The sequence below is a fragment of the Cervus elaphus genome, chromosome 14 (genome assembly GCF_910594005.1).
Source record: "Cervus elaphus chromosome 14, mCerEla1.1, whole genome shotgun sequence".
Classification (NCBI taxonomy): domain Eukaryota; kingdom Metazoa; phylum Chordata; class Mammalia; order Artiodactyla; family Cervidae; genus Cervus; species Cervus elaphus.
Window position 1 is genome coordinate 23502216 of NC_057828.1, and position 17597 is coordinate 23519812.

At 38.8% G+C, this 17597-nt stretch overlaps 1 protein-coding gene across 6 annotated transcripts in view; it reads left to right on the forward strand.

Moving 5' to 3' along the window:
- The window catches only part of SPATA17 (spermatogenesis associated 17), a 240313-nt gene that overhangs the window by 68539 nt on the left and 154177 nt on the right, over nucleotides 1–17597 (forward strand). For all 6 annotated transcript variants that reach the window (XM_043924404.1, XM_043924406.1, XM_043924407.1 and 3 more), the window contains one exon: nucleotides 937–1040. In XM_043924404.1, the coding sequence (XP_043780339.1) occupies nucleotides 937–1040 (104 nt within the window). The remainder of the gene's footprint in view (nucleotides 1–936; nucleotides 1041–17597) is intronic.

A 17597-nucleotide genomic window follows, 5' to 3' on the forward strand; every position in this document is an offset into this window, starting at 1 on the left:
TGCATTAGTTAAAGAAGAATTAAAATGTCATGATGAAGGTACAAGAAAACATTTTGTTTAAAGATTTTGATACAACTGTATTTAAAAAGTCCTTTAAAAATGTTGATTTCAATGAGACAAAATACAATCTTCTAGCCAGTTGATTATTAAAAAAAATAAAAAATCCATTTAGTCAGGAAGTGGAAGTGGTAGGAATCAGTAAAGCAAATTTTTGATCTTTCAGTAGTTAATTTCACATTTAGTATTTGTAAAACCATTATAAATGTTATAAAATAAATTATAGTAACCTAGAGTATGTTTTTGTCTTTATAATATTGTATGATAAATCTATGAGTAACCTGTATTTGCAACTATTTATACTGTTATTGGAAAAGGAAATGACAGCCCACTCCATTATTCTTGCCTGGGAAAATCCCATGGACAGAGGAGCCTGACGGGCTACAGTCCAGGGGGTCGAAAAAGAAACACAACTAGCACTACACAACAAACTGTTAGATTTGTGTGTGTGCGTCTCAGTCATGTCCGACTCTTTGTGACCCCATGGACTGCAGCTCGCTCGGCTCCTCTGTCCATGGGAATCCTCCAGGCAAGAGTACTGGAGTGGGTTGTCACGCACTTCTCCACAGTATCTTCTCAACCCAGGGATCGAATCTAGGTCTCTCTGCGCTGCGGGAGGATTCTTTATGATCTAAGCCACCTGGAAAGTCCAAGAATACTGGAGTGGGGAGCCTATCTCTTCTCCAGGGAATCTTCCCAACCCAGGATCTGAATCGGGGTCTCCCAGATTGCAGGTAGATTCTTTACAATAGTAGAAAAGTCTAAGAATTTATTTGATAGGACTTAATCATCCATCATTAACTTGATTTTGAAGAACTATTAATTTTTTTTTCTAAAAATTTTCACTGGCATATTTTATCTTTTTATTTACTTCAATAGATTCAGAGGCGATGGCGGGGGTATAAGATTCGGAAATACTGCTTTAATTATTATTATTTGAAGGAGTACCTGAAAGCTGTTTCTGAGACCAATGATGCGATTAGGTGAGTAATATGATTACCAGTCTACTAGTGACAGTTTTAGAAAGGTTACTCTGTGGGTGTAGATCATTATCAGACTTAGGAATACTTTCTAAAGCTAAGTGATATTTTAGGCAGAAATTTATTGATAAGATAAGAGATATATTTTTCTTTTTACCTTATCCATTTATGGCTATTGTATTTTTAAATATCTTGTACTTTTGACTAAATTACATTGTCTATGTGTATAGCAGGCCTGTCTTGTACTATGCAAATAGCTTAATTTCAGTAAAATTACCTCATTTTGAAATGGATTTATCTGTAAATAATTACATAGGTGAAGCCTTATGTATGACAATCCTCAAAACATGTTCAGTGTCAAGAACTTGCCTCTCAAAGAAGAAAATATTTCGGAACACATTAAAATGGACTGCTTTACTGTCAGTTTTCATTTCTTTAAGCACATAGAAAGAAAACACCTGAATTTAGGCCTTAGGATGATGCTTTTTATAGATTTTAAGTTATTGTAACACTGTTCAATCAGCTTTACCAAAGTTCTGTGTAGTAAGTTTTCACATTTCTTCAAAAATAGGCAGTCTTTTCTTCTTATAATATTGCCCCATTCTAGTAACTTAGAAGTGACATATGTTTATAATAGATTTAGATAAAAAGGAAATAGTGATGAATCATAGTTGGCATTTATGTAATAGTTTTACTTTCAGTTTTCACATACATTATCTCATTTTACTCTTAATATTTTTTAAACTAGAGAAAACAGTCAATATTAAGTTGTTAAGACAAAGTTGTTGTCTGATACCTTACAATCATATGTTTCATAAGAAAATTCTGGAAACTATCTTCCCAAATTTTAACTTTCTTCCATATGTGTGTGTATAAAAGGGTCTGATCTTTGCAGATTAAGTTTGGGGAATTTGTAAAATTTATTTCTTTGGAAGTAGCAATAAAGATTTGGGGAGGTTGGAATAGGGTTTAGTTAATGAGAGAAGTTGGAAGACTCAGAAACATGTGGGCCACAGGGACTGATATTTAATTTCTTCCTGTGTGTGTTAGTCGCTCAGTCATGTCCAACTCTTTGCGACCCTATCAACTGTAGCCTGCCAGGCTCCTCTGTTTATGAAATTCTCCAAGCGAGAATACTGGAGTGGGTTGCCATTCCCTTCTCCAGGGATCTTCCCAATGCAGGAATTGAATCCGGGTCTCCTTCATTGCAGGTGGATTCTTGACTGCCTGAACCACCAGCTGCTACTGCTAAGTCACTTCAGTTGTGTCCGATTCTGTGTGACCCCATAGATGGCAGCCCACCAGGCTCCCCCGTCCCTGGGATTCTCTAGGCACGAATACTGGAGTGGGTTGCCATTTCCTTCTCCAGTGCATGAAAGTGAAAAATGAAAGTGAAGTCGCTCAGTCTTGTCTGACTCTCTGCGACCCCATGGACTGCAGCCTACCAGGCTCCTCCGTCCATGGGTTTTTCCAGGCAAGAGTACTGGAGTGGGGTGCCATTGTCTCCTCCTCTGAACCACCAGGGAAGCCCCTTAATTTCTATCTAAGAAATTCAGAGTCTAGAGATGAGCTGGCTATCTGTAAATGGCATACTTGAGCTTGTCAGGAGGAAAGAGCTAGTAGAAAATGCAAGGGGGAGAATTTGAGCAGGACTGGGCCTGAATGAGGCAAGGGGAGGTTCTTAAGGCACCAGGATTAAGGAGGCATTTACTGTCAAGGTCATGAGGTGCCAACCTTGCACTTTCTCAACCCTGTAAGTGTATCCTTAAATGTACTTTTGAAGCAAGTCTTGTTTGCTTCACGCAAGTCCTATCCCTGAATGGGAGAAGATACTCAAAGAGACAAATATGTGAAAGGTGGTTTTAGAAAGGCCTGTTTCTCCCGTTCGGTAGGTATTTCCATTTATCCTTGTTTTGCTCCTGATTTTACTGAGAATGTTTCTAGTCACTAGAGAGTCTGGCGCATCCATGCTGGCAATTTAGTTTAGCCTCATATTCTGTATCATAATACTGACTTATTCTTTTCTTTCTACTTTGGTTATTGTTGTTCAGTTACCAAGTCGTGTCTGACTCTTTATGACCCCATGGACTGCGGCACACCAGACCGCTCTGTCCCTCACCATTTCTACCTTAGAGGCCACATGTTTTTCAGGTGTATATTTTCCATCAGTGATTAATTTCCTAATCATTTACCCCCTCTTTATTCTTGTATTTATTGATAGAATATTTGTAATTTCTTTGTTGTTATTGTCATCATTGTTATTTTTATCTGGAAATGGATATTGTAAGAAGATAGTGTAGGGGAACGGCCAAGGCTGTGCTCTAGGAAGGGTGAGGGGGCCCTGTGGCTCACAGAACAGCCCTACACGATCATATATCTGTGTCTCTGTGTATGTTAACTGGCTTAGCTTTTTTGTTCATTTTAAGTTGACAGTGATTGGCAGTTATAGGACTGCTGATTGCTTTTAGACTCTCCTTTCTTAGAGATCTGTGGCGTAGATGACATTCCTGTGCATCTCATCACTTAGTCCTACCTGCTCTGCTTGGCTCTGGTATAGTTCATGGAATTAGCCATAGCCAAACTTTGCTCCACAGTCTTGTTCTCTTCAGTAAGATGGGCAGTGCTATTTTTCTCATCAGGATATGCCACGTAGTCTTAAGAATTTTGTACCTGGCACATCTATCTAATGTCGGCATCTTTAAGTATCTTATCTTTATGATATTTCCAATCCTAGATGAGTTTTCCCTATTCTTGGTGGCACTTCTTCATATATATGTATTATTACAAGTGTTTCCTATTTTATTGATGATAAAATTGTATTTTGTATTTCTTATTGCCTTTCTTATTTTATAGAAGTTTAAGAGAAAAGTGAGTAGAGATAATTTTACTCTATCTCAAAGTTGAAAATATATAGTTAACTTTTTGTAGTAAATCACAATATATTTTCCTTTCTGTTACATCAATAATTTTATGAATGCAGTAAAAATATGGCTGTGTAGAATAGAGGAGCACCCACGGCAGAAGTGATTGATGTAGGTCACTACACCAGTGAAGTGGAAGCTGAGGATTCAGGTTGCTTCTCAGAGGCCATGAACCTAAGCCCTGAAGTTTGTGTAGAAATTATGATATTAATACATGACATTTGACTGAGGTTGGTGCATGGAGCATGATGGAAGAATTGGGTAGGGCTAAATACAGTGGAAGTGAGAAATAGATTTAAGGGACTAGATCTGATAGACAGAGAGCCTGATGAACTATGTACAGAGGTTCGTGACATTGTACAGGAAATAGGGATCAAGACCATCCCCATGGAAAAGAAATGCAAAAAGGCAAAATGGTTGTCTGAGGAGGCCTTACAAATAGCTGTGAAACAAAGAGAATCGAAAAGCAAAGGAGAAAAGGAAAGCTATTCCCATCTGAATGCAGAGTTTCAAAGAATAGCCAGGAGAGATAAGAAAGCCTTCCTCAGCGATCAATGCAAAGAAATAGAGGAAAACAACAGAATGGGAAAGACTAGAGATCTCTTCAAGAAAATTAGAGATACCAAGGGAACATTTCATGCAAAAATGGGCTCAATAAAGGACAGAAATGGTATGGACCTAACAGAAGCAGAAGATATTAAGAAGAGGTGGCAAGAATACACAGAAGAACTGTACAAAAAAGATCTTCACGACCCAGATAATCATAATGGTGTGATCACTCACCTAGAGCCAGACATCCTGGAATGTGAAGTCAAGTGGGCCTTAGAAAGCATCACTACGAACAAAGCTAGTGGATGTGATGGAATTCCAGTTGAGCTATTTCAAATCCTGAAAGATGTTGCTGTGAAAGTGCTGCACTCAATATGCCAGCAAATTTGGAAAACTCAGCAGTGGCCACAGGACTGGAAAAGGTCAGTTTTCATTCCAATCCCTAAGAAAGGCAATCGGAAAGAATGCTCAAACTACCACACAATTGTACTCATCTCACACGCTAGTAAGGTAATGCTCAAAATTCTCCAAGCCAGGCTTCAGCAATACGTGAACCATGAACTTCCAGATGTTCAAGCTGGTTTTAGAAAAGGCAGAGGAACCAGAGATCAAATTGCCAATATCCACTGGATCATCGAAAAAGCAAGAGAGTTCCAGAAAAACATCTATTTCTGCTTTATTGACTATGCCAAAGCCTTCGACTGTGTGGGTCACAATAAACTGTGGAAAATTCTGAAAGAGATGGGAATACCAGACCACCTGACCTGCCTCTTAAGAAACATGTATACAGGTCAGGAAGCAACAGTTAGAACTGGACATGGACCAACAGACTGGTTCCAAATAGGAAAAGGAGTACATCAAGGCTGTATATTGTCACCCTGCTTATTTAACTTATATGCAGAGTACATCATGAGAAACGCTGGGCTGGAGGAAGCACAAGCTGGAATCAAGATTGCCGGGAGAAATATCAATCACCTCAGATATGCAGATGACACCACCCTTATGGCAGAAAGTGAAGAGTAACTAAAAAGCCTCTTGATAAAAGTGAAAGAGGAGAGTGAAAAAGTTGGCTTAAAGCTCAACATTCAGAAAACTGAGATCATGGCATCTGGTCCCATCACCTCATGGGAAATAGATTGGGAAACAGTGGAAACAGTGTCAGACTTTATTTTTTGGGGCTCCAAAATCACTGCAGATGGTGACTGCAGCCATGAAATTAAAAGACGCTTACTCCTTGGAAGGAAAGTTACGACCAACCTAGATAGCATATTAAAAAGCAGAGACATTACTTTGCCAACAAAGGTCTGTCTGGTCAAGGCTGTGGTTTTTCCAGTGGTCATGTATGGATGTGAGAGTTGGACTGTGAAGAAAGCTGAGCACCAAAAAATTGATGCTTTTGAACTATGATGTTGGAGAAGACTCTTGAGAGTCCCTTGGACTGCAAGGAGATCCAACCAGTTCATCCTGAAGGAGATAGATCCTAGGTGTTCACTGGAAGGACTGATGCTGAAGCTGAAACTCCAATACTTTAGCCACCTCATGTGAAGAGTTGACTTGTTGGAAAAGACCCTGATGCTGGGAGGGATTGGGGGCAGGAGGAGAAGGGAATGACAGAGGATGAGATGGCTGGATGGCATCACCAACTCTATGGGCATGAGTTTGAGTAAACTCCGGGAGTTTGTGATGGACAGAGAGGCCTGGCGTGCTGCGATTCATGGGGTCGCAAAGAGTCAGACACGACTGAGCGACTGAACTGAACTAAACTGAAATATAGATGGGATCATACCACACCAGGGCATTTTAGGCCACATTTAAGATTGGAGTGGACTTCTTTTAAGAAGAGCAGTGGCATGATTATAACTGTGCTTTGGTATGCATGTTCAATTACATTGTTCATAATACATTTAAATAGAATGGTAAGTTTTAAAGTCACCAATTAGGATATTAATTTTGCTGAGAGAAAGTTTTCTTCTTTTTCACAGAATATGCAACATTTGGGGGGGATTGTAACTTTATTCCACTTTTCATTGAAAATCATTGGAACCAGAACTTTACCCTTTTCCTTCACAACAAATTCCACCCAAAGCAACTTAAAACAGTACACATTCATGACCTCATCATTTTGTCCATCAGGAATCTGAGAGGGACTTTGCTCTAGGCCTCAGCTCTCATGAGGTTACCCTCTTATTCCCAGCCAGAGCTGGGGTCTCATATGGAGGTTCATCTGGGGGACGATCCACTTCTAAGCTCACTCACATGGGCCTCAATTCCTCTGCCTGCTGGCCACTGGCATCCCTCCGTTTCTCGCTGTGTGGACCTCTCTCTCCATAGGACAGCTTATAACTTGTAAACTGGCTTCCCTCAGAGTGAGTGAACAAGAGAACAGGAGAAATAGCCAAGATGAGAGCCACATTCTTTTGATAACCTAATGTCAGAAGTGACATCTCATCACTTTTGCTGTGTTCCTGTTCATTTAAAGCAAGAGACTAGGTTCATTCCATGCTCAAGAGGGAGGACTGCACAAGGGATGAATTCCAGAATGGGGATTGTTGATACTTTCCATATACAGTGATTTGCATATGGTATTTGTTTAGTCAGCATGTTGATTTTCAGCATTTGCCTAGGACAAAAATTACTTTACACTTACTTAGGGCAATATTTTTATGTGATGCATTTTCAAGATTATATTTCAGACTTCGCTATTGCATCAAAGCAATTATGATATAGCCCAATTACTTATACCAGCAAGCATTAAAATGCGTAGTTTCTGGATTTCAAATGCATTCCTCTGTTTTGGGGCAAGGTAAAATCATTTACAGAAAATAAATTAGTAAAATATAGTCTATATCAAAATGTGTTTTGCATTTGAATTGTTTTACACAATTCAAGACCAGACAACCCTGAACTTAACTTCATCTGCTCTTTCATTAGTATAAATAGTTTAACTATTTTATAGTTAATAGTAAAAAAATAAATAATTTTGTACATATACAAGTACATACTTTTATAACCAAGGTGGACCTATCACAAAGATAAATGGAATTGATTAATTTAAGGCTGAATTTGCATTTGGTAGACATGTTTCTTTATAATATCTAGCTGTATATGCAAAAATTGCCCCAGGTTATATGAGAAAATTATATAATGAAATTAAAAATTAGCAACAGAGTTACAGATTGGTAGCATTAATAAAACATTATTAACTTCAAGTGCAGAAACTGACTTTTTTTGAAATTCAAGCTAAAAATAATATATTTTCCCAACTTTAATGCTTCAGTATACTTGTTGGTTGCTAATAGTGCATAGCAATAGGTCTGTTTTAGATATAAATTTGTGATACATCAAAAGAAATTAGTTTTTCAGCATGTTGATTTTCTTAACTTATTTCTGTGGTCATTTCCTTGTTTCTGTTTTCTTTTATTCTTTCTTCACGTGGTTCTTATTGGCTGGATGTTGAACCTACAAGAGTTATGTGTTGAGTCTCTTAAACCTCTCTGTCCCCTCCTTTACCCTGGGCCTCTACCTTTCCCAGACAGACTTCCTTCCTACCCTTCTAATGAAATTTTGATGAATATTTTAGCAATAGTTTTTTAACTTTCATGAAATATTTCTACTATTATGATCATTCCTTTTTTGTAGCATTCTGTTTTAAGTAATAAAATATCTCATATTTCTCAGTTCTGATTTTATTAATAAAATATCTCATATTTCTCTGAAATACTGGGGCACATAGGGTCTTGGCAGGAGGCAAAATTCACCTCAGGATTTATTCCTCACATAGTGTTAAAAATATAGCTCATTCACTTCATTGTACGGCAGAAACTAACATGATATTGTAAAGCAATTATATCCCAATAAGCCAAAAAGCAAAGATTAAATCCCTCAAACTGCTAAAAAAAAAGAAGAGGGAACATGCAGAGATGTGAACAGGGGGAAGGCTCAGAAAAGTCTTAGACTCCAGAGTACAACCGCAGTGAGACTTTGCTGCTGCCAGGGTAGAAGAATTAAAGGAAGAAGTAGCTTTAATGGTTATAGTGAGAGCCAAGGAGAAGTTTATAGCCCCTACCCCTGGCCGTAAACTTTTTATTACTTATAGAGAAATTCAGTTATTGCCAGGAATTCAACTATTGCCTCTCCTCACTGAAAGAGAGAGAGAAATGAGGAAGAAATACCACTAACTTCTTCCTCCTGAACACCAGTGTTTTGTTAGACTAAACTCATCTGGAAGGACTTCCTTGGTTGTTCAGCGGTTAAGACTCTGTGCTTCCAGTTCAGAGGGTGAGGGTTCAGTCCTTGGTTGGGGAAGTTCCGCATGCTGCATGGTGCAGCCAAAGAAAACCCCAGAAACAAACAAACAAACAACTTAACCCATCTGGAAACCTGCCAAAGTGATACAGTTTGCAGGACTTGGTCCCAGGGCAGGGCACAGAAGTATGTAGAATGGATTGGAGGTGTGGCAGTGAAAAATAATCAGTACAGATAATAATTCAAGTTCAGAGGTTCACTTTTATTCAGTCTTTGTGTTATTGGTTTTCTCCAGGGTGTTTTTCTTTTAATTGGTTATTTTCATCTTCTCTTCTATGTTGGAGCCTTTCCTTATGCAATTGGCGATCTTCCCCTATTAGATTACACATGCACATGAGAAACTGGAGTGCCGGTTTATGGACATACTTGTGCAGATCTTGTTCATTGGCAGGCTTCAGTTGCTTTTAAAGTGATTGGACAAGGAAGCTGTCCCGTTTCACTGTGGTGTGGGAATGGGGGGTGATGCCCAAATGCCATTGTGTAGAGGTCTTTCTTTTAGGCTACTTTCCCCAAAGAAGTTTCTGAGACTCTATCAAGGGAGGCAAAGCTGCATTTGAGTGAACTGTAGAAGAATGGCCTTGTACTTCACACCTGCTAATGACCACTCTGAATCCTATGCCTTTCCTGTCCTTTCTTCAGAGAGCACACTTTTGATCCCTCACCTAGGCCAGGGGTGTCCAGCCTTTCTGGCACCAGGGACGAGTTTCTTGGAAGACAATTTTTCCAGGGATGGAGGCAAAAGGGATGAGGGGAGGGTAGTTCAGGTGGTAATGCCAGCGATGGGGAACAAGTGACGGGAAGCAACAGATGAAGCTTTGCCATTACCAGTCAGTGGCCTAGGAGTTGGGGACCCCTGACCTAAGTGACTGAAACCAGGATGCCACCATTCTGTGCACATACGTGTTAAAAAAAACACACAAAAGTGTCTGACCATTGTGGCTGTGTACCCCAAGTTTCAGTTGCTAAATCGTAGCAGAACTGAGATGGGATTCCAGATCTTATGGCCTCATAAATGGTGCTCTTTTCAGTATATTATACTATTGGAATATACATCAAATGAATAAGATTATACAAAAATCTTAGAAAAGTTTCTCAGTTGGACTATGTTTGATGCATAGTGTTTAATTCTGAATGCCACTGTGTATGTTGAATGTTGACCCAAAAATCTGCATCCAACAGAAAGCAACCAAGAGTTTAAGGGATTTAGAAACCATCAAGAGTTGGAGTTCTGAGACTGAAAAACATTATGTCTAAAGGAAGGCATAATGCCAGCCTACAAATTTTAAAGAACCGTCATGTACTACATTTATCAAAAGGGAAAAATTTAAGAAAAATGGGTAGAAAGCCTGAATGCAACAATGAAGACCCAGTACAGTCATAAATAAATAAATAAAAATTATATAAAAATTAAAATGAGTAGATTTGGATTCAACATGAAAAAGTTATTTCCAATAATTAGATATTACTAAATAATAGACTGACAGACTGGCTTGTGAGATACAGAATGTTCCAACAGAAGGATTCATCGTAAGTGTCAGGTACACATTTGTGTAGAAAAAAATGTCTGCATTTGATGACAGGCTAGAAGATTCCCAATCTCCTTTTAAATCCGAGATCATTTGCTTCATATGATAATAAATATGTTTAGAAGGAAACAAATCTATATATTTGCCACAAAACTCAAAGCACTTTTCATTCCATAAAAATGATAGTAAAATTTAAATAAGACTAATCTGTAGCATAAGGAGTTCATAGGAAAATATACTGTATTAAAGTATCATTTACCATGACTAAGACAGATATAATAGGTATAAATAAAGATTTTGTATACACACATTATATTATAGTTATTATTTTAAATCCTTAATTTATCTAAAAGTTAATAGTGCTCTAACCTATCATGAAATTTTTAAAAATATTTGTAATACTAAAAGATACTTTTGAAATAACTTGTCTATTCCTGAAGCATAAAGGTTGTTTTATATTCCCAGAGCTAGAAAAGGTTGTCTCAGAGTGGCAACACCCCCACAAATCACTAGTATTGGAGAAGAATGACTAATGTAGTTATCATTAATATGACCATTATTCCAATTTTAATATTGTATTTAAGATTCTTATATTCATTGATCAGTTCGGTTGCTCGGTTGTGTCCGATATTCATTGATACACTTACCAAAATGCCAGATTGGAGAAGTCCAAGGCTATTAAATGCCTTATCAGCTTTTTCTAATCTGGGTGGGGCTGATGAAACCAGACATTGATGAAAACACCTTCCAGAGCTTCCAAGGTCTGTAGGCTGCTCTTCCATATTGACATGAACTGGCCTGTCTGTATTCTTGGTCCCCTTGGTTATTCTGGAATCCATACAGCCATATGCTTAACTCTTATTAAACTTATAAACTTATTAAACTATGCTTATTAAACTCTGACTTTCTGTCCTTGGTCCTTTGCTATTCTTTTTGTGTGAACAACTTCCTGTTGAACTCTAAGAAATTCTCTTAGATCTTAAAATTGACAGTTCCTCTCTCTCTTTATATTTCCTGTTAAACAGGGTTTGTTCCCAGTGATGACAGTCACAATCCAGAATTAACAGCTTGCTGTTTCGTAATATTTATATCAATATTTGTGTTAAATATTATCCTTGTAATCTTCTGATTTGCATTTGTTTTCAAGGATAAAGCCAAAAAACAACACCTTGAGTGATTTTTATAAATATGCATCTAGTGTTTAGAAAACTGAATTCAAAAGATTTGAACATAGCTTCTCATCCTTATAATGGTTATCTGTAAACCTCAGTGTGGCCACCCTGATTGTCTTTAAATGATCTGACTCTGGCAGGAAATCATACAGAGTCTACAAATGCATTATGCTAATGACAAAACTGAAGAACATTGAGATTGCTTAACATTCTGCATCAGGGAAGCACAGTACTAGATTTCCACTTCTTTGGAGTTGAAGGCTTTTTAAAACTAGTCTGGCGGCACATTTCCAATTGTGCTTTAATTAACAAAGAAATACAAACACGAAGAAAATCAGCATGTCCTTTCAGACCAATAACAAGTGCAGGCCCCCAGAATCAAAGCCAGAACTCCTAGAGTGAAAATATCAGTTAAGGTATCGTTGGTATTTGCCTCCCTTTTGCTGTCACATATGGATTCTCCAGAACTTTCATCAACTTTATTAGAAAGTCAGAATTAATATTAAGTGGGGAAAATACTAATGAACACACTAAGAATCCGGAGTCTGTCTACTGTATCAATATTCCATACATGCTTGATGATAATAACTTCCCCTTTAAACACATGTACAGTGTAGACAAAAGTCATTATAACTGAGTAGCTGCTTAAATGTTGCAAACATAAATGAAAGAAATACTTTATAAGATTCATCAAAAATTTCTGGCTGTTGGTATATCATATCTATGTGTATTTAATAAATAACAATAAGATTGACTGGAAAGGGTCAGTTTTCATTCCAATCCCAAAGAAAGGCAGTGCCAAAGAATGCTCAAACTACCACACAATTGTACTCGTCTCACATGCTAGTAAAATAATACTCAAAATTCTCCAAGCCAGGCTTCAGCAATACGTGAACCATGAACTTCCAGATGTTCAAGCTGGTTTTAGGAAAGGCAGAGGAACCAGAGATCAAATTGCCAACATCCACTGGATCATCGAAAAAGCAAGAGAGTTCCAGAAAAACATCTATTTCTGCTTATTGACTATGCCAAAGCCTTTGACTGTGTGGATCTCAATAAATTGTGGAAAATTCTGAAAGAGATGGGAATACCAGACCACCCGACCTGCCTCTTGAGAAACCTATATGCAGGTCAGGAAGCAACAGTTGGAACTGGACATGGAACAACGGACTGGTTCCAAATAGGAAAAGGAGTACATCAAGGCTGTATATTGTCACCCTGCTTATTTAACTTATATGCAGAGTACATCATGAGAAATGCTGGGCTGGAGGAAGCACAAGCTGGAATCAAGATTGCTGGGAGAAATATCAATAACCTCAGATATTCAGATGACACCACCCTTATGGCAGAAAGTGGAGAAGAACTAAAGAGCCTCTTGATGAAAGTGAAAGAGGAGAGTGAAAAAGTGGGCTTAAAACTCAACATTCAGAAAACTAAGATCATGGCATCCGGTCCCATCACTTCATAGCAGATAGATGGGGAAACAGTGGAAACAGTGGCTGACTTTATTTTTTTGGGCTCCAAAATCATTGCAGATGGTGATCGCAGCCATGAAATTAAAAGACGCTTACTCCTTGGAAGGAAAGTTAATACCAACCTAGACACCATATTAAAAAGCAGAGACATTACTTTGTCAACAAAGGTTCGTCTAGTGAAGGTTATGGGTTTTCCAGTAGACATGTATGGATGTGAAAGTTGGACTATAAAGAAAGCTGAGCACTGAAAAATTGATGCTTTTTAACTGTGGTATTGGAGAAGACTCTTGAGAGTCCCTTGGACTGCAAGGAGATCCAACCAGTCCATCCTAAAGGAGATCAGTCCTGAATATACTTTGGAAAGACTGATACTGAAGCTGAAGCTCCAATACTTTGGCCACCTGATGAGAAAAACTGACTCATTGGAAAAGGCCCTGATGCTGGGAAAAATTGAAGGCAGGAGGAGAAGGGAATGACAGAGGATGAGATGGTTGGGTGACATCACCAACTCAATGGACATGAGTTTGAGTAAACTCCGGGAGTTGGTGATGGACAGGGAAGCCTGGCGTGCTGTAGTCCGTGGGGTCACAAAGAGTCAGACATGACTGAGAGACTGAACTGAACTGAACTGAACCACTCTATTTTAAAGGTGAAACACTAAAACTCAGGGTTTCAGTAGGTTGGATAAGTTCATATGCCTAAGTATTGTGGATGTGGAGATTTGAACTCAGTCTTCTTTTTTTAACTCTTTTAAAAAATATTTTAAAATTTTATTGGAGTAGAATTGATTAACAATGTTGTGTTAGTTTCAGGTATAAAGTAAAGTGATTCTGTTTTATATACATATAAACATATATATATATATATACATGAGTCTCTTCTTTCTCAAATTCTTTTCCTATTTAGGTTATTACTGAGTATTGAACAGAGTTCTGTGTGCTATATAGTAAGTCCTTGTTGGTTGTCTGTTTTAAATATAGCAGTGTGTATATGTCAGTCCCAAAATCCCTAGTCAAAACATGCCTCTTTTTTCTTTTGAATTATTACAAGTTGTATCGGTTATATTTCAACTGTGCCATATAGCAGAACTAGGCTCACTTGAAACGTATTCCAAACTTCTTATAAACCACTTTCTCTCCTCTTGAGACTAAAAAACTAAAAACTCACTTTCTTAGACTTCCTTGCAGTGGAGGTACCATGTGACTTGGTCATGACCAATGAAGTGAAGTGTTAAAAGTAACCAGTTAAAAATGGGAATTTGACTATTGGAGGTAATTGAGTGTAAGATTAGAAACCATTATTATGTAGTGTAAAGTATTTTTTCAGAACCCATCCAATCAACTGTGTGTGATAGATCAGTGGTCCCCAGCCTTTTTTGGCACCAGGGACTGGTTTCGTTGAAGACAGTTTTTCCATGGACCAGGTTGGTGGGGATGGTTTGGGGATGATTCAAGTGCATTACATTCATTATGCACTCTATTTCTATTATTATTATTACATTGTGACATATAATGAAATAATTATACAACTCACCATAATGCAGAATCAGTGGGAGCCCTGAGCTTGTTTTCTTGCAACTAGACAGTCCCATCTGGGGATAATGGGAGATGGGGCAGCCGCCCCCTAGTGCTAGCATTCCACCTCAGCTCCACCTCAGATCATCAGGCATTGGATTCTCACAAGGAACACGCAACCTAGATCCCTCCCATGTACAGTTCACAGTCGTGCTTCTATGAAAATCTAATGCTGTCACTGATTTGACAGAAGGCAGAGCTCAGGCAGTAATGCAAGTGATGGGAAGTGACTATAAATACAGATGCAGCTTCTCTCAGTTGCCTGCTGCTCACCCCCTGCTGGGCAGCCTGGTTGCTAACAGGCCCTGGACCTCTACCATTCCATGGCCTGGGGACTGGGGACCCCTGCTATAGATTATTAACAATTGAGTCTTTAACATTAGCTGAAATAGTAGGTACATTTCAGAATATTGGTGTCTGCTGCCTGCTCTTAGCCTCTTTCAGCAAATTCATATGAAAAGCAAAAAAAAAAAAAAGGTGAACTTGGACTAGTAGTCAGCCGGCAACCTGTAAGCAGAGATAGAAGGTAACACTGCTTTGCTAAGGGAAGTGCTCTTTGTGCACAGTGTATATTTAATGAGAGTTTTATCATTCGGAACTTTGTGGTACTGAAAAGTCCAGCTGCTTCCATATCTCAAACTGAAGTGTTTATAGGCAGTGACTGTGAAGTTTAAGGGCTTCGCAAGTGGCTCAGTGGTAAAGAACCCGCCTGCCAATGCAGGAGAAACAGGAGACGCATGTTTGATCTCTGGGTCAGGATCATCCCCTGGAGGAGGAGCTAGCAATCAACTCCAGTATTCTTGCCTAGAGAACCCAATGGTCAGAGGAGCCTGGCAGGCTACAGTCCATGAGATTGCAAAAGAGTCAAATGTGACTGAGCGCAACATGAAGTTTAGGGGCATGGCTGGAGACAAATCTAAGCCTTGGCAAGTGTGCAATCTCAAGGCAAATACCAGATTGAGGATGTCAACTTGTCTGATAATGGCTGATGATTCAGACTAACCATCCTCATGATGACATCTAAGCATCAAAGAACTGTTAACATAGAAAATAACTGACTGGAGAAATAGGAGAAAATGAGATGTAAGTCTACACTCAGAAATGCTCTTGCCTTAAAGGCACCTGCCTATTTGAAAGAACAATCTTTGGGCAGCCTTGCAGGGTCAGGAGGAAACCAAATTCTAAGTCAGGGCCACCCAGTATAGGAATTCGGATTAACTTCCCGCTATTCTTTTATCCAGAATCCCCCAAAGCTGTAACCTTAAAGTAAGTAACAATGGAAATATACTAGCCTAATAAGAGATTGGAGGTCAAACTAGCCTAATAAGAGATTGGAGGTCAAACCTGAGTGATTCAAGAAACCTCAAGTCTTATATTTGAACTTAGGAGCTCCTAGAATAATAGTGACCCAAGACAGAAGCACATGAAAGGCCTCTTGGAGAGAAGATGCCATATTTCTAGGCCTAAACTTATTCTTACAAACCACTTTTTGAATGCAATACCATGCACGGTGAAAGTACCAGGGAAAAACAAGACACCATGAGAGAGAAATAGAAAACAAAAGGAAACAGAATCACAAAGTATTACTGTGTCAAAATTGCCAGGATCAGACTAAACCAGCCAAACCAAACTGTTAAAGAATAAACCTAATTTAGAAAAATTTGGCAGATTAGCAAACTGCCATCTTCCTGCCCAAATCTGTTGTTTTGGGTGAAGAACACACTGGCTGCTGAAAGATTGTGTGTCCACAGAAGTCAGTATCTAAGACTATAAGTCCCTGGGCTTGAAAACTATGTGTAGAAAAGATCCTTGGTTGTGGTTACTTGTGCATGGAAATGACCAGAAGCAAAATACCCAAAGACTACTCTGTTGTCAAGAGTATTTGTTGCTAGAGAAATCTCAGCCTGGCCAGCTGCAGCATAGCTACCCTCAGGCAATCATAAGTTCTGAACTTGCGTAGAATGGTCATCCTGTCCAAAGCCCATCTCATTTGTGGTCATGGGAGATGCTGGACCAAAAACACTGTTTGTCCCCTCAAGAATCCACCCCTCAAACCAAAGCTTTGATATTTGCTATGGATCAGTATCTGCTATTTTTCCCCTTTTTATCCTAATGGGGAGTTTCTGTTCGGTTTATTCCTTTCCTCCTCCACTGTGGAGTGCTGGGTGTATTGTAAGTGGATACTTTTAATATTAAGACTTAATAACTGATAAAAGGTGAGTAACTTTAACAGGGTAAAAGAGCACTCTAAAGACAACAAAAATAGTAAAATTGAGAGAAGTTGCCATCTCTAGACTTAAAGAAGAGTATTGTAAGAAGGAATGTTGCTGAAAGAGCCACCCTCTCCCATTAATGATGAGATTCAGACTTCATTTGAGAGGATGAGGCAGCAGCCCACTCAACCGTGGAGTTTTCTGAGAGGTCATCAAAAAAGTGAGAGGGTTCCAGAAAAACATCTACTTCTGCTTTATTGACTATGCCAAAGCATTTGACTATGTGGATCACAACAAACTGTGGAAAATTCTGAAAGAGATGGGAATACCGGACCACCTGACCTGCCTCCTGAGAAATCTGTATGCAGGTCAAGAAGCAACAGTTAGAACTGATGTGGAACAACAGACTGGTTCCAAATCGGGAAAGGAGTATATAACAACTGTATATTGTCACCCTGCTTTTTTAACTTATATGCAGAATACATCATGAGAAACGCTGGGCTGGATGAAGCACAAGCTGGAATCAAGATTGCAGGGAGAAGTATCAATAACCTCAGATATGCAGATGGCACCACCCTTATGGCAGAAAGTGAAGAAGAACTAAAGAGCCTCTTAATGAAAGTGAAAGAGAAGACTGAAAAAGTGGGCTTAAAGCTCAACATTCAGAAAACTAAGATCATGGTATCCGGTCCCATCACTTCATGGCAAATAGATAGGGAAACAGTGGCTGACTTTATTTTTGGGGGCTCCAAAATCACTGCAGATGGTAATTGCAGCCATGAAATTAAAAGGCGCTTACTCCTTGGAAGGAAAGTTATGACCAAC